Source organism: Pocillopora verrucosa, chromosome 9 (genome assembly GCF_036669915.1).
Source record: "Pocillopora verrucosa isolate sample1 chromosome 9, ASM3666991v2, whole genome shotgun sequence".
Lineage (NCBI taxonomy): Eukaryota > Metazoa > Cnidaria > Anthozoa > Scleractinia > Pocilloporidae > Pocillopora > Pocillopora verrucosa.
The window spans coordinates 4,628,944-4,649,544 of NC_089320.1; the positions used below are offsets into that span (position 1 = coordinate 4,628,944).

The following is a 20,601-nucleotide window of genomic DNA, read 5'->3' on the forward strand; positions in this document are numbered from 1 at the left end:
TAAACTGGCTAGAAACATCTCCCGAAAGGCAGTGCTATGGAATGCTCAAGGCATCACAAAGATGGGGAACTGAAGTGGTGAATGTCCAATGCTCCAGTTGGAGGTGAGGGATCATCAATATCAATCATCAATATCATGATTGTGATTACATCTTCATCACTGTTTAAATAACTTTTATTGTGTTATGGTACTGCAAAGAATCTAACATTAAAGTGAACGTTTCTTTTATTTTGTAGCAGAATATTTAAATCAAAGAATTGAAATACAACAGCCAATAGTTTTTAACAAAATTGAATAGTATCAGAAGTCTTTGTAACACAAGACAACTGTAATGCAAACGCAGTAGCAGTTTTGCAAAGCAAGAAAAAGTCTCTGGTTGTAATAATTCCTAGGAATTCATTATGTTTTTCATTTAATGGTAATATGCAATCAATTTGGAACAAAACACAGGTAAAACAAAGTTAGTATATTTACATTTTGTGTTCAAGTAACCAATAGGTGAATATACTTTTAAAAGTATTTTGAAGTGTTTGTCTTTTAATTGAAATGAAATGTATCAGAAATGTAACGCAACAGAAATATTATCCCAAAAAAAGCAGCACGTGTACTTGTAAATAATGTTTATCAGTCAGAGAAACAATCATTTCACTTAAAACCAGTGTCTACAAAATGTTTGTTGCAAACTGTAACAAAACAGGTATTATTAACGTTTGGTATTCAGTAGTAATTTCCACTGATGTGTGACAGGAAATTGTTCATTTTATTCAGATTTGCACTGACTCCACTATTTTTGTTTGTTGTTGAATGTTATGCTGGTTATAGTTGGTAACTCTAGAAGAAAGGTAGTTATGGTTTCTTCAGTGATCGGAAGAGTGCTCTTTCCTTGTGACGCTAGCATATCATGCAGGATGTCGTGCAGGGTCACTGTGATCTTCGATTCTTTAATTTGTACCAGTAGTTGTCCATAACATTGTTGAATGGTGGACTTCATATTCTGCTTGAGCCCACAAGTTGAACAGGTTAGTATGGGAGACATCTCTATTACCAGCTTTTTGTTACAGTTGCAGCAGGCTTGATATGCCGTGACACTTCGCACTCCAAGTATTTCTGCTGCTGCTGTTGTATTGGTAAAGTTCTGAGGTAGCTCAGCAGGATTAATGAGATCCACAGAATTGTTCCCAAAGTGTCACCTTAATGGCTCCATGTGGGTCCACAAGATAGGCAAACAACTTTTTTTTTCACCATACTCTGTCTTCACTTTTTTTGTTGATGACATCTGAATAAGTTTGGCTTTGATGGTGATACTTTGATTTGTGTTTGCAGCTGAAATTGATTGGATATTGTTGGCACTTGGCAACTCAATTCTTGAAAAAGGTATTTCTTTTGTAGGCTCTAACAGTACATTGTTATTCATCAGTACTGTGGTTGCATCTCCTGCTCTTTCAATTCTAAAATTTCGAAGTTTTATTGGAGATTTCTTTTTGCTCATTTGATCAAAGTGTTCCTGTTTACTTCCGGAGATGCAGACTCCTCTTACTAAGCCATCGGTGGTTTGTATGGACATGTCAAAGTAAGATGTCTTGCTACTTTTTTTAGTTGGAGACACATTGTGTAAGAAACCAACAATCTCTTCTTTTTGTTCTTCCATTGACTGCAAGTGAAAAAGAACCTTTTGAGTTTGTTTCATAGCAATATAATGTATTTCAAAATTTCTAATAACATAGGGAGCACTGCATCAAAACGACGACGACTACGACTACTACTACAAATTTTAACTATAACAACAAAATGCCAAAAAAAAAACTTACCTAGGTGAATTATAATTTTTAATTTGTTTACTTATTCATTATAAATCAATCAACAACAGCAGCCTCTACAGACAGGAAGGAATAACACTAAATGAAGGTTGGGGAGTGCAGTATACTGCAAACTGTTTATTAGATGATACTAATACTGAAAATCAATGTGAACAAGAAATAGAAAAGAGCAGTGGTTCCAATAAGCAGGATGGAAATGACAGTAATGATAATGATGATCAGTGGACTGAAGATGAAGCAGAAACACCTGCTGGTGTTACTGACACCATGTTGACCAACACACATTATTTTGAAGACAGTCTGCCTCAACGTATTTTAAATGTTGCACCAGGAGAGGGAAACAAACCCTTAAGTATATTCAGAGATCAATATTCTGAAGAGTTAGCATATCCTGGTATATTCCTTGGTCAAAGTCGACCAGAAAATAAAGATAGACTAGCTAATGTTCATTATAGCGACATTTGTAAATCTGAACTAAGACGATCAGATAGGATAGCTGCTATGTGTGTTGAAAATATATTCTTCAAAACAAAAAAGCTTCAAATGAAAATTCTCTTAGGAAAATCACAAGTTGCACTTAGGAAGTGCAAAGGAAATAGCAAATCTTCAAATGCTGGACAGTTGAAATGTGAAGGAGCAATTGAGCACTTGATTCATCTTGATGAAGGATTCCAATTTTTGAAAGCATTGATACCTTACAACTGTATGCAAAGATCTGTTCATAGCGATGCTTAGATAGTAATTATCATGAAGAATACTAGTTCTAGGTTTCTCTCCTCTGTATAAAATTGCCACAGCTTTCGCACATGTTTGTCTAGTGATAGATGTTTTCATGTGTGTAGTGAAATACATGTATCTTCTGCCAAATCCATTTCGTAAACAGGGCATATTATATCCCGCATTGGGCTTTGTAATCCCCAAGTGAGACTTAATAATTCCCTTAACGGGCTTTTCATTCCCCAAATGGAGCTCAATTGTTCCCCGAAGGAACTTTGCATTCCCCAAATGGGGCTCATAAAGCTTATTTTGCGTCCTGAGCACTTGCAAAATGGCCGGGCGGTGATCGTGTTGGCGCCGAGAAAGCTTCAGTCGATTTACAAATTCAAAGCATCTTTCAAAACCTTTCACTCGGCCGGAATGACACCCAGTGCGAATGCTGTGGCAAAATGAGAAAACACCTTTTAAGAAATCCATCATAAATATGAAAAGCGAAAAGATCACTCACCTTGCAAGCAATAATACACCCTGGCTTGACGAACGAAATCAGGACGATACGACGCAATCCAAACGTTTTTCGAAAGCACATAGTTTGACGGATTTGACTTTGTCCTTTTCTCAGATTTGATTGGTTCCGAGTCTTCCCGGAAATCGGTAGTTTGCCACGACCTCTTTCCTTTGTCCTTTCCTCGTATCCGATTGGATAGATTATTCCCATGAGGAACGAAGTTTGCACCCGAAAGTATTACAAGCCGAAAGTATTACAGGCCGAAAGTATTACAGGCCGAAAGTATTACAGGCCGAAAGTATTACAGGCCGAAAGTATTACAGGCCGAAAGTATTACAGGCCGAAAGTATTACCCCTCCGTGCATAATTCATGTATCAAATCACCAAATGGAATCCGCAGTGAAACGTCAAGAGTAAATCCGAGATCTTGTCGTTTATGAAGTAGCTGGTCGCGCGTTTTACAGCTTATCTAAGTGTCTGCATGCATTATAAATGCAGCAGACACAAAAACTGTCAAACTTTGGACAAAGGGATCATTAGAAATCTTGCAAGAATGAAAGTTCACCATGAGGAAAGGTGCACACATTTGGCCTTTGAGAGAACAGACTCTAAAAAAGTAAACTTTTCCACAGGAAACTTGCCATGAAGTCAAAGTCAAAGATGGACAACTGAATGAGTGCCCCTGCTGAAATGCTCTCGCAGATGTAGCAAATGAAGACTCTGACAGACCAGGAACTAGTGCACCATCAACATCATGGTGAGATAGTGAGAGGGGACGGGCAGCCTCCATCGGAGTAGCTATGTCTTCTGACAAGGGTTGAGATAAGGGAGGTTCATTTGATTCAACCAGAAGTGAAGATGGTCTGACTCGCAAGGCAACCATTTGTGAAAGAATGCAGAATAGTGGCGATGGTGGCCTGGAGAAAAGACTAAAGGAGGACAAAGAGAAAGCAATTGCCGTGTTGAAAAGAGTTCATCCCAATAGGATATGTATCTTTAATTACCAAATAAAAAGGTCTTCACCATCTATTTATTTATTTGTTATATCATATGCTGTTTTGTGATGTCCTGAGAGTTATTAAGTTGATACTTAGTGGTGATTATTCACCCTTTACAGTCAAACATCAGCATGCATATTCTCCATACTGTTCTCTATACATTTAGTGACATGATGACAAGGAGAATTTGTTTAACAATTAAGTGGCTCTTTAGTCGGTGATCATGTCCTTTATTCTTGTGATGTTAATGTGTGATTCATGGGTGATACTGTAAGAAAAGAGTAGATGCTGGTCACTCTCAGGGGTCAACAGTTTAATGGTACACGACATTGCTTGTGGCTTGTTTTAATTGTGGGTTTTTGTTGCAGTTACTTTTCAAAGCAGCAGAATGGAAGAGTCTTCCTCTTATGGCTGCATCCCTTGCAGAAGGTAGACAAGAACATGCTGCACTTATTGTTTATTTAATGGCTGCACATACATTTCTGGAAAGTGATACTTACAGTAATCACACAAACTGTGTGTAACTTTCCACTTTCCTCAAAAATGTACACATCATGAAAGTATTAATGGAAAATTTTCAGGTTCCAAAGTGGACTGGGTAAATGAGGAAGATGAACGAAAAACAGCACTTCACCAGTCTGTCTTAGGGGTAGGTTTGACTCTTTCTATTGACTGTAGTCTGCTATGCCGAGTACTTGCAATTCCTTCATGGAAGGGTCATCAATTGTAATGAAATTATTATTTTTCTTCCCCAAGGGATCATTACCAGCTTGTGAGTTCCTTTTACAAAATGGAGCTAAAGTAAACCAGAAAGACAAGCGGGGAAGAGGTGCACTTCATCATGCAGCACTTCTTGGGCAGACAGGGTGAGTTGATCAAAAAGAACATTTTATTAAAACCATTTTCTCTCTTACCTTCAATGTTCTCTGCAGTCATTGTGAGTGTATTGAGAACCTTGCTTGTGTCTGTAAGGCAAAGCATTTTACTTCTTTTTCTTTCTTACTTCAAGTTGTTATTATCAGTATATGAATATTGGTAAGGTTAAGACTTACAACAAGACTTTCAGGATTTGGTCGCCAAAGTGAAAAATTTAGGCGCATTGGCGCCTGTATTAGGCGCAATTTCACGCCCTGCTGTGGCATTTTTTTGAGAACCATTTTTGTTCTGACCTTCACTATTTCCCGCAGTCTTTGTGAGTCTATTAAGAACCTTGCTTGTTTCTGTGAGGCAAAGCATTTTATTTCTTTTTCTTTCTTGCTTCAAGTTGTTATTATCAATGTATGAATATTAGTAAGTTTAAGACTTACAACCACGTGTTCCAGTAAAAGTTCCATAATTGTGTGTACTTAAACCTAGTTCCTGTAGCTCTTAGCAACCAGTTCTTTCCTTAGCATAGTGTCTATCTCTAGAACACAATACAGTGGTGTGGCCAGGGCTTAAAACAGTTCATCCAGCTGTGGCATCATCTGTCATCACTTATATTAATACTGCTCCTTTATTTTCAGTCCTATCCTCTTGTTCCTGAAGTGAGGAGGTAACCAGCATGATGTTGATGAGAATGGAGAGGTGAGTGTGAACATAATGTGGTGATGCATGAAAAAAGCCCTTGGAGACAACCTCCCATGAACTGCTAGACTTTCCTTCCAAATTAATCTGTATTCCCTTGGAAAACAGAGGAAGCAGTAGATGTTGAAAAAAATACATATTTCATGTCACAATATTTGAGTAAAAAGTATATATAAGTTATTTACAATTAAAATATGCTCACATAGCTAAATTGTATTTAAAAATTAAGCGATTAATGTAAGTGTTCTTGAATCTATCTGTATTAACTTTCAGATACTGACTTGTTTGATTCCTTAAATTGTAAGTCGATTCTTTCTTCTTGGGTAATAGTCCCCTTAGAGGGTGTCGGTCTATGCCAGATACCTTATGAAATACATTTCTATCCTGCTTTTCTAGAAGGTGCTTGATAGAAAAAGATTTAGATGTATATTTACATTTGTAACATCTATCTAGAAAACACTGCATTGCTGTCAGCTCTGCCTCAGAAGCACCATATACCGGCAATAACAGTAGATCTTGTCTGATTATGATGCTGTTCCTAAGAACTGGTTTTTTTATTTATCCTTCAAGAGGTGAATGAAAGAATCCCAAAAAATTGGAATTGGAATTCACACAGCAGTCTTTAGTCATTGTCTTCTTTGGTTAAAGAATCATTGTTAGGAATTGTAAATTTTATATCTTTTTTGGATGCCAGGTTATTTTGGTATCTATTATGGTAAACATATAGCTGCTTTTGGTCCATTTCTAACTTGTCAACATTTACCAGACAGTGAAAAATTAAATTGTGTTATAGGCTGAGACTAGCAAGACTGAATGAAGAAATGAGAGAAGATAATGAGATTGCCCAGGGTAAGATCTTTTAAAGAGTACTCCATCTATTTCTTTCTGATTTGTTTTGTTTGTTGTTGTTTTTGTTTTAATTATCAGTGAATTTAAGGAGTGGCAAGCAATGCAATCCAACCACGGCATTGTTCATCATGTTTGTCTACAACAAAAGTCCACTATCCCTGGATATTTCTGGGCAAGCAGTATGATGAAAAATATTATGATATCATAAATCAAATGCACTCTACTTATCCATGATTATAATTAGTTGCAGAGGGAAATTACTCATCAATCACTCAAAGGGGTGTAAAGGTGAACCCTTTACACCCCAACATCATTATGCATATTCTCCATACTGTTCTCTATACATTTCCAAGGGTCTAACAAGGAGAATTTGTAAAACCATGAAGAACTTTGTTAGTTGCTGATCATTTCCTTCATTCTCGTGACTTGAACATTTGGGATAAATTGTAAAGAGAAATCAGAACCTTGTCACTGTCATGGATTAAAGGACTAACTGCTGTAATTTTTTTGTTTCAGGTGATGTTACATTCAAAGATGTATTCAGAGATTTTTTTAATATGACATCCAGAGATCCTGACAGGCTTAAACGCAATTTTGATGCAAGTGGACCAAGTAGACAGACACAACTGTGATAACAAAATTAATTTGTTCCACCTTAAATTGAAAACAAATATTTGAGGTCACTTCACATCAAAATGTTTCATTGCTCAAAAATAAGCACGCAAATTCTCATTTCACTGAAGAAACCAATTTGAATATTCACTCTAGATTTAATCATACCACAAACACAAAAGGAGTACAATTATATATCCAATTTATGTTTAGTTTTGTAGTAATTTGCACTAATCAGGAATTAATGTTTCACACTGACAATATTACTACCTGTCATGTAATGAAAGAAAACTGAACAGTACAAATTAGCATATTTTTTATTCATTAGAAATGTAAAATTTTCCCCATGATAATAACAGCATCATTTAGAGGAGAGAATGGAATCTCGCACTGAAAAATTTGAGGAAAGAAAACATATTAGTAAATCATTCATTTAAAAAAAAGGAATGAAATTTGAAAATAAAATTTCCCCTATGACAACTGAATGGAAGGAAGGACATCAATGTTTAATGAAGAGTTGACTGTATGAATACTATGGTCAAAAAGTCAAAGTTGAACATGATTATATTAATATTACAATGCTCAGTTATGAAAAAGTGTACAGACTAACTAGTATTGAATCATTATTTAGTTGATTTTGACCAGATTTAGTGGTTTCCTCCATTAGATTGATGTTGATTTAAAAAATCAAAAACAAACTGATCTCTGCCTTTTTGTTTGAAGTCCCATCAGCTAATCTTTGTTTACCTTTTTACACCCTAACATCAGTATACATATTCTCCAAACTTTTTGCCATACATTTTCTGAGGGGCTGTTAAGGAGAATTCGTTTAACAAACAAGAGCTGCTTTATTTGGTGATAATTCTCTGTATTCTTGTGACCTCAATGTTTGAAACGGTTAGATTTAAGTCGTTAAAATTTCCAACAGTGGCGCGTTATCGCGAAAAAGAAAATCTTGAAGTTGCGAGGATACCGATCGAGGAATTTCCGATACAGTCCCTAAAAATTGTATAATAACATTAGCATAATAATAGCGATTGCCAAGTCACGCACACTATTTCCATCCTTTAGTCAACAAGTGTGAAATTGGGTCAACCTCAGCGAGGAGACCGAAGAGGAAGTTTTGATTTTTGAGCGCTTTCAATACAGTCAGTAGGTGTTTCGGAAAACTGTTTCCAGCTACCTTAAACTAAAAAGACTTTAAGGAAAATGCTGTTTTTATTAAAAGAATTACTCGATGCGCGTTAATATTCCTATTTGTAAGAACGAGGTGTATAGCGATAGTGTGAACTTCATTATATGAGATCTATGATATTTTGGCTTATGGGTGATGCACTTTATTGGTGCTTGAATTCGCCTTTTTCGCAACTGTAGAAAAAATGTGAAATTATTGTCCAGCAGATAAAAATCCTCGCGAATTTTAATTCCTTATAGAACATTTAAATAACAGAAAAAATGATCTGAAATGTAAAAAAACAACATATACAAGATATGTATCGGCGAACACAAATTTTATTAACTGGCCTCACTGGTAATTCAGTTTATTTTGTACCTTCTGTTGCGAAGTGTTGTCGTTAATTTGCAAAGATTCTCGCTATCATCTTCATCTGAATCGGCTAGATTGGTCAAACTCCTTCGAATATCTTTCGTCCAGTCGTCAAAAGTTACGACATTTTGGAAACTAAAATGAATTTGAAACGCTTGGATCGCGAATTTTCATTCCCTTCTTTTGTATTTGCCGGCCTTGTTTTGAGATCGCAAAAGTATAACCCCGCTAAATACCGTCTCACCAAAATCATGTAATTAAGTTCTCGCCACATAAAGTACCACTGAGTAAGGTACAAGAACCGATCTTCTCAGATAAGTTGCAGTTGAAATGATTGCCAAAAAGAAGCCTGAAATCCTGAGAAGGATCAAACTCGGAGGGGTTTCCAGTCCGTGCCTTCCGAGACTATCAACTGAGCTACGTAGCCGCATGAAGGAAGAGGAACAGCCAAATTTACGTAGATTCTCAGGTTAGATGGTCCGACGGTGGTCAACTAGTATTTGGGAGGAGCGGGTCCCAATCCCGTCGAAGCCTAAATTTTTTTCTTCCTGCATCGTTTCTTCACTCTAAGTGCTTATTCTTATCCCTTAATTTTCGCAAAAATTGAAACTAAAAAACCCAATCAAACAAACAAATAAATGACGGGGAACTCTGCATCAATGTAAATCTCTAAAAAGCAGTACAATAGAGAACCTTTAACGCTGGAAATGATCCGTGGTTTCATTTTCATACGGGAATGTCTCCTATGTCTTCACTTTTGTATCACAGTTGGCAGTCGCACAAGTCAATCGGAAAAAACGATCTTGAAATCTGGTGAGAAAAATGAAAGTCGAACAACCAAGGCGGGTCTAGAGGCGCTCGTAATTAGTTAGAAAATTACTTTGGCTTAGGTAGAGAGGGAAGGTGAAGGAGATTGTTCAGCGACAAGTCACATCTTTTCTGGTTACACTACTAAGCGTGCAATTTGCGTCAGAAAGCAAAAGCCTTCGCCATACTTGTGATTGTCTTTTTAAAGCCTCTATCAAAACAATTTCCGATTAATGACACTTTTAGCACGTATCCATTTCAGTTTCCGAAAAAGTCCAGAAATGCGTGCAGTAACAAAAACGGCGAAAATTCGTCAAAATCGCTCTGACGAATGTGACTATAATTCGTCAAAATCGCCAAATCCATGAACAACCACTCGGTTTGACAAAGTTTCGTCAAATCTGTCATTTCGGTCACCGCGTGCATTTCTGCACTTAAGTAGAGATATGTTTAGGGAGTTTCCTCTCTCCGTTTCCCATATCAGCTTCCTGAGTGATCGAGAAAAGATGACAGGTGGAAACAAGCCATTGAATAGTTGACAGCTGTAACTTTGCCAAGAATTAAAACTGTAGCTCTTCCCATAATGAAACTGTGAATTCTGTAGCAATGACTGACCGGAAGTCATCATACTTTCATTATTTCAACTTACGACATAATGCGGTTTTCATCTGATCGAAAACAGTGAGAATACAAACGCTAACAATGGATAATTTCAAGAAATTACTTAACCCAAAAACGTTTAACACAGTTAGCCATGCCGCAGTTGTTATTTGGATCCTGATCGGTGTAATCTTCCTTGGCATTTTTGCAGACGCAGAAAACAGCGAATCCAGGTATGATTTCCGCTGTGGCGGGGCGAAGAGTGAAAAGATCGACCTTGTCCGTAGAAGATGTTTCGAGTTATACGAGAAGCAGTATAACAAACACGATGTTCCTATCTATGCCTTAGTGATCATGAATTTCTTCCTCATCGGAACTGTCTGTGCTATTTACTCCCAAATAGCGAGCCTCACAATCAATCAACTGTCGCCAAGCGCTCGTAACGGTGATCTCGAGGGGCAGTTGGGCGACCAAAGAAACGCACTTTCTAGTAAAAAGCTGTTTATCGCTTACTGCTGTCAACTTTTCGCAAGGATTGTTTTAGGAGTTCTCTTCATGGTTCTACAAAAACAGTTTCTCTATCCTCTGGACTTCCCCCCCAACTTCCCTTGTTATCTAACCTCTGGAGGGAGTCAGCCAAGGAATTCTACCGACTTCTGGCACGAGTGTCATAATCAACGAGCAATTAAGAAAAACTCTTGGATGCGCGCTGTTCTTGTCGTGAACGGAATTTTTCTCTCTGGTATTCTGTTAGAAACTGTCTATATTTTGCTACGAGCGTGGAAAGAGGAGAGTTTCATGAAAAATTCCAAGTTTCTAGAGGCTTACCTGAATCCCTCCCATGCCTGCTCGCAAAATGCTACCACATCGATTGTGTTGAGACCTGAACCTCCGCCAAAACCACCGCTTCAGGAATTCATCGAGAATACAAAGAAAATTATTAAAGAAGAGACAAATCAACCTCCCCAACTCCGGTCGCCTTTTTCAAGTACTCCCGGCGCAGGACGCCCAGCTAAACATTTGACTCTGGATCAGATTTACACAAACCTTGTCGTTGTTCCAGACATGGCTAATTATGACTTTACTGGAGACAGACGGCAGAAACTGGAAGTCTACACCAGATCGGGTGGGGAAAACACAACACCAAAAGGGCCGGAGGACATTCTTAACCACGAAAACAAAAACGTTTTGATTGTTGGTCGTCCCGGAATCGGAAAGACACTTTGCTGTACCAAACTCCTCAGAGACTGGGCATTTAACAAAGTATTCCATGAATCATCTGATGATAAAATCCATTTTGATGCTACTTTCTTCATCAAATTCAGAGCATTCAACGCGGCACCCGACCTTAGCCTCCGGGAACTGCTCACATCGTCTGAACATTCCCCCTCAAATCACATGGATGATGAGGTTTGGAATTACATCCTTGACAACCCCCAAAGAGTTCTCATTATTTTCGATGGAATCGATGAATTTAAACCTAATTCAAAGATAGGGGAGGAAAATTTCGAGCCTCAATTCAAAAACCGCGTAGATGAGAAGATGCCCTTGTATGCTCTATACGAGAAGCTTGCGACTGGGAAACTACTCAACGGAGCTGCCGTTTTGACAACCACAAGACCTACGGCTTTGTCATGCATCGAGCGTGTTAATTTCGACAAAGTCTTCGAGATCCTCGGCTTCTCATCCGAAAAAGTCGAAAATTACGTAACCAAATTTGCTGAGGAGGACAAGCATGCGGGCGAAACAATATGGCGACACATCGGCGGCAACAGGAACATTCTCTCTCTATGCTACATTCCTGCGAGTTGCTTCATCATTTGCTCAAGTCTCTTTCAAATGGTGAAGTTCTATGGTTCTAAAAGTCTTAGCCTACCAACGAAATTAACAGATATTTACAAGAGGGCAGTGAAAATTTTTTACTTCAGACACAACGAAGAATTCCGCGGCAAGAATTTCGCTAGTAAATTCTTGGAATCAGACGAGTTGCCCCCTGAAGTGGAAAAGAAATTCGAGAAACTTGAAAAAATGGCATTTGAAGGAATTAAAGAAGGAAGGCTGGTCTTCGGGGGAAAAGAAGTACGCGGATTGGAAGGCAGCGCTCTTTTTCACTGCTTACCCGACCGTGAAACTGCCGCGTCAAAACGTGAACAACAATTCTGTTTCATTCATTTAACAATGCAAGAGTTTTTCGCTGCGAGGCACCTAGCAAACATGGATGAAACAGAACTGAGGAACTTTGTTTCTACGAACATCGCGGATGGCAAATGGCAACTGGTTTTTCAGTTTCTAGCAGGACTAATGAACGAGAAAGAAAACCTACCGAGCGAAATCATCACAGACCTTCTTCCTTTGGAAACTGAAGAGAAAGAAAACGAGTTCTACAACGAAGTGTGGACATGGGATATGGAGCCAAGGAAAGTAACTTGTTGGCCGACTGAAGACAAAAAACATTTAGCAGTGACATTATTTAAATGCATTAACGAAAGTAGTGAGATGGAGGAAATAGTTCAGAGAAAACTACAACAAATTAACTTTAATTTTGTAAATTTTAATCGTTGTCAACTCACACCTGTTGATTGTGCTTCAGTGGTTACTGTAATTAAGAATGTTCAACAAATTTCACATTTAGGTTTGGGGGGCAATAACTTTGGTCCATTAGGTTGTTTTGAAATTTGTAAGTTGTTAAAATGTAGTAAATCTCAACTCAGCTGGTTAGACCTTGGAGGAAATCAATTGACAGAAGAAGCAGCAAAGTATTTAGCTGAAGCCATCAACAACAACAACTGTCAGCTACGCACGTTAATCCTCTAGGGAAATAACATCTCAGACATTGGAGCACAGCACTTGGCTGAAGCCATCAACAACAACAACTGTCAGCTACGCACGTTAAACCTCGAAGGCAATAACATCACTGAAGCAGGTAAACAACACGCAAAGAATTTACTTAGCAATAGTCAATCTAACTGTCGCCTTATTATCTAACATCGCCAATTCACAAATAATTGCTTAATCAGGAAAAAAAGTTAAATAATCACTTACAATTCAAAATGTGAGGCAACCAGCTCAGTGACAATTACAACACAACCATTAAAATCGTGAATGAACGAAAGAAAACAAAGTTTGTGAAGCGCTCAGAGCAGAGAGATTATTTGAACCGGATCGAAATGAAGAAAAATGAACCAATGAACATGTTTATTGAGAACAAAGGATGTCAAAGTGTCTTTTTTTGTAAACGAACCAATAAAATTGAAGTTAAAACACAAAACTTACTGCATAGAAAACAAACAAACCTCGGACCTCTCAGGAAACTTTACCATTTTATGATTGGTTTATTTCGATCCTAAATTTACTGTATGCTTTTGTATGATTTGATCATTTATGTCTGTCACATTAGTTAACGAAATGTCTGTCACATTTAGTTTATTGAAATTTTTTTGGAGATTATAGGCGGATCAGATGAGTAAATACGATTCAGATCACTTGCAAGGATAACAGTTTTCTTTTTTTTTGGGTTTGTTTTTCTTTTTTTGTTTGTTTTTCTTTTTTTGTTTGTTTTTCTTTTCGATCAAAAGAATCCGGTTCAAGTAGTTTCATACTGTACACAAATTGTAAATATGTAAACCCATTACTTTTCAAAGACAAAAGACTTTATTGTAGGTTAGTGGTGTGAGACATTACATTATTACGTTACACAATTTTTTAAGGCGTATGCAGTAGCTTTAAATATTGGAGTGTTTTTGCACATATTTTTTGCCTGTTACTATTACCATGATAAAATGAAAAACTTTGACAGTTGAGATTTCACTGACTAGTTTTTGGTAGATAAGAGCAGAACTCCTAAGTTTATCAGATGATTGTTGAATAAATCATGTAAACAGATTTATTCTTTGTGTTGCTATTAATTCAACCCCTATGGTTAGACATATCAGACAGAGTAAAGAGCTTTACAAAAAGTTTTGAAACAAAACAAAAATTGGACAAAGGAGGACAATGGGGTGGGGCAGGGGAAGGGGGGGGGGTTGGTAAAGCCTTCTCAATATCAAACAAAAGTAGCAATAATTTATCTGAGAAACATGATCAGCTCAAATAGAGGCTTTTTTCAGTAGTACCTTTTCTTTAGCAGAGATAGCATCCTTCTTAAAATCAACTGTTGCCCTGCCTTAGGTTGAAATACAAAATTATTCCAACCCTATTTTAAACCTAGACCAAAATTCCACACCCTGTCTTAAACCAGCAATAAAACATCTTTAAAAAAATTAAATGAAAATAGCTTATCACCTCAAATAAATGCCCAACCAGATATTGAAAATTCTGGTCCAAATTTTCATCATGTTTAATTTTTTCATAATGTGCATGTTTAGTTTTGAGAATTTGGTATTGGATCAACTAATAATCCCCTCCCCTGGCTGATATTTTCTTCAATCCCATCACTTGTCTGCTTGATATTGTATTGATATTGTAAGGAGAAATTCTGTCTTGGTCACTCATGGGAGTGAAAGGCTTAAAGGGTTAACACACAATGAAAAATTGCTTGACCCTATTTTTAATCAAGCTTCTTTCACAAGTTAACAAATATTCAATACCCTATTTACATGAACATGTGAATCTGTCACCTACTAAAAATTTTAATCTTAAGTATTCATAACATCTATAACCCTAATGCTTTCTTTTCTCTGAAGCTTATAACCCATTAACTCCCAAGGACTGATTGCTACTTCTCCCCTTCAGCTGCTATACATTTCATTGTAAATTAATTACAAGAATTTGAGGTTAGATCAAGATAAAAACTTGAAGGTATTCTCATTACCTTATGGATACAAAAAGGAGAAGCTACATGTTAATCACTTCCAGGAAGTAAAGGGTTAAGATGTCCACATCTGCAATTATTGTTAGGAGTTCTTTGTCTCAATATAAACAAATTGGGCTTTAACTTGGGGTAGAAGAGCACAGAACACGTCATCACAATGGAATGTGCTGCACATCAAATTCATCACCTTAGAGAAAAATGTGTAAAAATATGTAATATGTCAGTTAGCTTACTCACAAGCATATTAACTTGGTACATCTAGAAATATACAAATTAGTCTTTAACTTACATTTATCTCAGTAGTCTGGAAATGTGGAATTCTGGAAATATGCCAATAATTCTTTAGCTAGGTTGCATGTATCTTAACTTGGCAGTCTATAAATGTGAAAATCTGGAAATAGTAAAAGGATATGGTTTTAACTTTGGTTCTAAAAACATTCAATTTTCTTTGTAGCCCACTGTCTTGCTTCCTCTACTTCATTCAGTAAAGAAAAATCCTTAATCTATCAAACACCTTTGTTTTGTTCAATTTCCCAACAGAAACATGGGAGAAGAGAGAGACAAAAGTTCAGAGAGGGGGGAGGGGGGATAGGGGAGTAGAGGACCAAGGGGGGAGGGGTATGGCAAAGGTTACAAAGGTGACAATGAAAACAAAAATGTTGACCTTGGTAAAATGAAGATCAACTGTACCAATACAACTCAATAGAAAGGGCTTAGAAATAACAATTACCTCAGCATATATGGTTTGCCCTTTTTCTTGATATCACTTTTATGGCACAATTCACAAGTTTTCTTGACCTTTTCTTTGAACCATGTCAACAGATATGATGGGTGCATGTGTTTTACTGAGCCAGAACAGTAGCACTGAGTTTTAGGGACTTGTTCCCCTGAAGACTGATAAATAAAGCAGATGCACTGACTCAGACAGATCATAATTTTCTGAAAAAAATTGTAAAGAGTAAAGATTAATTTTTTAATGATTTTGAGTTAGTAGCCAAAATATAAAATGTATGGGTGCGTTCCTTTGGGAGAATCCAGATCAGGATTTCTGATCTGTGGTTATCCTTTTGAGCAAATCCATTTTCAGATCAGTGATCTATCAAATCCACTCTGGACAAGGATTCATTGCATCATTGATCTTCATGATCTAAAGACGGATCATTGGATCATTAATCCAATGCGTTCCTTTGGATGAAGGATCTGAAATTAATCATTTTGCCCTGCGGTGCTTAATTTCAAACAAGTAGGTACTTCATATATTGACCAGAAAGATTGTTGGCAATCACTCCACAAATTCTGTGAGAAACACGAAATAAAATCAATTTTGTAATGTTAAATTGATCAGCCACTGATCACAGGCATTCATTCCCAAGTACCCATATCGTAATCAATACTTGCTTCTGTTTTAATTCCATCGTTTGAGTTTACCATGAAAAAATGTGCTTCTAATGAATAGTTGCACGCTAAAACCCCTTGCAGTAAGACGAGCCATTCAGGGAAGAGCTCAGTAACCCAGATGCATACAAAAGTCTTAACACACTTACACCTTACACTTTTTGGAATTCTTTGAGAGCTCATCTAAAACTCCATTCCTTTTATGCACTGTGATCTGTGTCATCTTTGATCACAAATCCAAATCCAAATCCTCCCAAAAGAACGCACCCTTAAAATAGCACACTTTTTGGAATTCTTTGAGAGCTCATCTAAAACTCCATTCCTTTTATGCACTGTGATCTGTGTCATCTTTGATCACAAATCCAAATCCAGATCCTCCCAAAAGAACGCACCCTTAAAATAGCACACTTTTTGGAATTCTTTGAGAGCTCATCTAAAACTCCATTCCTTTTATGCACTGTGATCTGTGTCATCTTTGATCACAAATCCAAATCCAGATCCTCCCAAAAGAACGCACCCTTAAAATAGCACCCTTTTTGGAATTCTTTGAGAGCTCATCAAAAACTCCATTCCTTTCATGTACCGTGATCTGTGTGATCTTCAATCACAAATCCAAATCCAGATCTCCCAAAGGAACACACCCTATGCCCCCACGTTGGCATATCAAATGGTATTTATCTTGGATGGGCACATTAGGGTATGTATCTTTAATTAATCTGACTTCTGCTGTAGGGTATGTATCTCACGCTAATCAGATCACAGCAATGAGGTATGCTTGCACCAATTTTTTGTGTAACACTCCTTCACTTACAATGCACATGCCATCAGCTTAAGGCCTTTTATGAAATTATCACTAGAACCTTTGTTTTGGAAGGGCTAGTGTTTAGCTGACTACAGTAAAAATTGTGCAAAGCATTTGCATAAAGCATAGTTGACCAATAATCTAGTTTTTGCCTTCTGTTTGCTCCTTTTACAACAGCCAAAAAGATCACAAAATTATATTTACTTTCTGCATCAACTGTGATGTGGACTATCTGTTTTTTTTTTTTGCTTTTAAAAGTTCTCCACACTTCTGTAAGTCATCTTGTGTTTAAAAGGTACTTTCCTGATACAATTACATGTTAAATTGTTGCTATGGACTAGACTTTCTCAGATAGTATGCCATTTTCCAGTAAACAACCTAAATTTTACAACATAACCTCACTCCACTGAAAAAATTTCACTTGGAACTAAATGCTACTGTTAGTCAATTTTCCATGCAGTTCTCGCATGCTAAGATATTATCTACTGATCAAATTCGCTTTTAGCTGCCTAAGACTTCACCCTATCACATGTCAATTCCTTCTAGACAGCCTGCATCTTATCATGTATTGCACACAAATGGGGCAAAGTACAGATAGGCAATTACCAAATAAAGAACCCATGTTGTTATGTTTTGAAATATGATACTTTTCTCACCACTTTTCTGCATTAATGTGTTAATTTTTGCAAACAATTATTCAGACACCAGTGGCGATAGACCATAAAATGTTTCTCTGAGTTTATTTCTGATAAATTGGAAGGTTTTATTTTTTTGCTCTCCATTTAACAATGTCTTCATTGGAATCTTTCATAGGTAAATACTCTTTTTCTTTTACAAAAATGCAAAAATTAGTTGCTTGATTTCCCATTTTGACCCACCCATTTAAAAAAAAAAAACATGTGGAGTGGGTCAACAACTACACATTCAAACAAAACTATAATTCAAATGGAGTAAAATTATCACGTTCAACACGAACATACTGATCTACTGCGAAAAATAAAGTTAACCTTGATCATTCTCGTGGATATGCATTCAAAAATCACAGTTGCTATATGTTGAATTTGTACCAGATGAAAACATTTCACTCACTAGAAGCTGACTGTGACTCTTCCTCCGGCAGCTCCTCGACGTCAACACCTTCTCCTTCCCTAAAATGTCAACATGAAGATGTTTTCGTTTCGCTTGTTCCTTGGAAATAACCAATACAAAATAAAAACCAGTCTATGTCTTCACGTGCATCTGTTGTATAGTTAAAGGGAGTAAAACGCAGAACTGTGAGAACGTTTGATGAGGCAGCTTTCACGTTCAAATCAATAACAATGTCAACATGCAGAGGTGAGACCCTGAAAACCATGATTCCGAAGAGTGATGGCCAGTGTCGGGGCTGAACCAGGACGAATCACAAGAGATATGATTTAACGAGTGTCTTATGATAATTCGCCATTTTGAAAACCGCGAGGGGCTTTGGGACGAAAATAACCATTAGCTGCGGTACACTTCATGACACATACACAACCTCTTAAAGGGGACCATTCATTATGGCGGAAAGAAACGCGGTGTTGTCTTAATTTTATCGCATTTTGTAAAAAGGAGTAAGTATATTTCTCGGCGCTGACATTCATTCTTCCATCGCTCTTTCTTTTGTTACAATGAGTATATCAGCATTTCCCAGAGAGTCGTAATCTTGTGGTATTTTTGTATTTACTTTTTTCAACTCGCATCGATCTATTTTCGATATTCTTTATTTTTTTTAGGAAGCTGAGAGTGACGAGGAGGATCCCCCAGCTACTGGTGGTCGTGCAAGAAGAAGAAAGAGGGTCCTTTGTTTTTGTACGTTTTGTGTTTCACGTGTGGGAGCATGATTTTATTGTTCAGCTTGTAAGCTGTTGCATGTGAGATTTTCATTTCTATTTTCTTTCAGGTGGCGTTTGAGACAGACTCAAACAAGCGCAACCAGATGGATAGACGGTACATGAAGTCTATGCAAACAAAAGTATTTCAGTTTTTTCTTTTTTTGATTTTATATTTGTGTTTTTTTATTTATTTATTTGAATTTCCCAATGTAATTTGATAAGACTCTAAATAAAAAATTGTTTTTTAAGCTTATGATATCGGGGTTGAAACTGTTTGTGTCTACATCCCTAACAGTGCAATACTTCAGAATTTTTTTTTTTATTCTAAACTAGCCCTACCTTCCTTCCTTCCTTTCTGTCTGTCTGTCTGTCTGTCTGTCTGGCTTTCTTCCTCTATTTTTGCTTTACTTCTCTCTTTTTGCTTTTAACTGCTAGAATGGTATGCATTTAGCAAAGGCCAGTTCTGGATTGCAACACGTTTAATACGTTGACAGTCTAAAGCACTGATTTATGTTATTTACAGCCCACAGTATATTTTAAGTCTTGGAAGATATGGAACATTTTTCTGATTTCCCATTCACTTCTCTATAAGTAATACTTATTTTAACTAGTTTAATTCATTAAATTCTGAGTGCATTTTAACATCATTTTGTTTTGCATCTGTTATAAGTACTCACCTTTCTACTTCCAGATTTTGATTTACATTACAATACAGTTTGAATGTTTATTTCCTATAGTGCAACAAGTTCAAGCTCAAGAAATGGCAGCTGATGATGACATACCACCAGAAGACCCTGTGCAATTTAGAGTGGTAGTTCTGAGGAAAATGGTTGTTAGGGAAGTCAAAAAAGATGGTAAAGAAATTTAAGAAAGCAAACTGGATAAACATTTTTTACAAATGCAAACAGTTTTGGGGGTGATGTACTTAAAAGGCTATGCAATTTGTCTACTCTAATCATACAACCCACAATTTTGTTTCTTTAAAGTGCCAAATTGAATAGTAGATTTGCTAAATTGAATAGTAGATTTGTGGAATTTACATGGTGTATTTTCATGTAGGGAGATCTGAGCCTGGATAGGGGAAAGAAGCATGCTGACCAGTTTGGTGGCCTGAAGAAGTTGAGTTCATAGATGTAAATAAAAGCTGCAAGGGACCACATCTGGATGATTTAATTTCAATTATGCATTCATACAGAAATTGGAATCAACAACAGCACCCTCAAGAGGTTGACATCACAGTAGATGATTCTGCTCATAGTCCTGTGATTCCCATTCCTGTATCATCAGCACCAGCTTCTACTTTTATTTCAGATCCTCCCTCATCTGCCCCTGAAGTTTTTGCAAGCCCCATTTGCCCTCCTGCTCCTTCATCAACACATGCTGTCACCACTTCCATTTCTGATCCTCCCTTTGCAACTCCCGAAGGTCACGTTCAACCTTCTCATGTATTTGAGGAAATTGTGGAGAGGAAATTTGGGAGTGAATCAGTTTACTATGGTAATACGTGGCAATCTGTACTGCAAACCTGCAATGAACTGAATCAGATCCAAACATCAAAGGTGCAGAGTATTCTAGGAAAACTGAATGAAGTCGTAAGTTTCCTGTTATTAATTGAACTCATTTTTGTACAATACTTTTTTGTGCATGTATGTGTGGCAAACAAACATACTATTTCATTTATTTATTTCACAATTTAATCTTGTCTAGGATGCAAGTATTTT

The 20,601-nt window shown here is 37.0% G+C and overlaps 5 protein-coding genes and 1 pseudogene across 11 annotated transcripts in view; 4 read left to right on the plus strand and 2 right to left on the minus strand.

Annotated features, from left to right (window-relative positions):
- LOC131786186 (arf-GAP with coiled-coil, ANK repeat and PH domain-containing protein 2) overlaps positions 1-7,769 on the plus strand; it is a 77,295-nt gene extending 69,526 nt beyond the window's left edge. The window contains exons 29-30 of one of the 2 annotated variants that reach the window (XM_066172354.1): positions 6,400-6,455; positions 6,972-7,769. In XM_066172354.1, coding sequence (XP_066028451.1) covers positions 6,400-6,455; positions 6,972-7,087 — 172 coding nt within the window. In that variant the 3' untranslated portion in view covers positions 7,088-7,769. The remainder of the gene's footprint in view (positions 1-6,399; positions 6,456-6,971) is intronic. The other variant, XM_066172353.1, reaches the window with a different exon arrangement.
- LOC131789193 (uncharacterized) overlaps positions 1-20,601 on the plus strand; it is a 67,310-nt gene that overhangs the window by 42,193 nt on the left and 4,516 nt on the right. The gene's annotated exons all lie outside the window — the stretch shown is intronic.
- Positions 1-20,601, minus strand: part of LOC136276929 (uncharacterized) — a 74,791-nt gene that overhangs the window by 35,671 nt on the left and 18,519 nt on the right. The window lies entirely within an intron of this gene.
- LOC131797148 (axoneme-associated protein mst101(1)) overlaps positions 1-20,601 on the minus strand; it is a 68,437-nt gene that overhangs the window by 5,092 nt on the left and 42,744 nt on the right. The window lies entirely within an intron of this gene.
- On the plus strand, positions 10,015-13,902 carry LOC136283443 (NACHT, LRR and PYD domains-containing protein 3-like). The gene has a single exon (XM_066172352.1). The coding sequence runs from the start codon at positions 10,123-10,125 to the stop codon at positions 12,832-12,834; it is 2,712 nt and encodes a 903-aa protein (XP_066028449.1). The 5' UTR covers positions 10,015-10,122; the 3' UTR covers positions 12,835-13,902.
- LOC131785618 (uncharacterized) overlaps positions 18,570-20,601 on the plus strand; it is a 68,420-nt pseudogene continuing 66,388 nt past the window's right edge.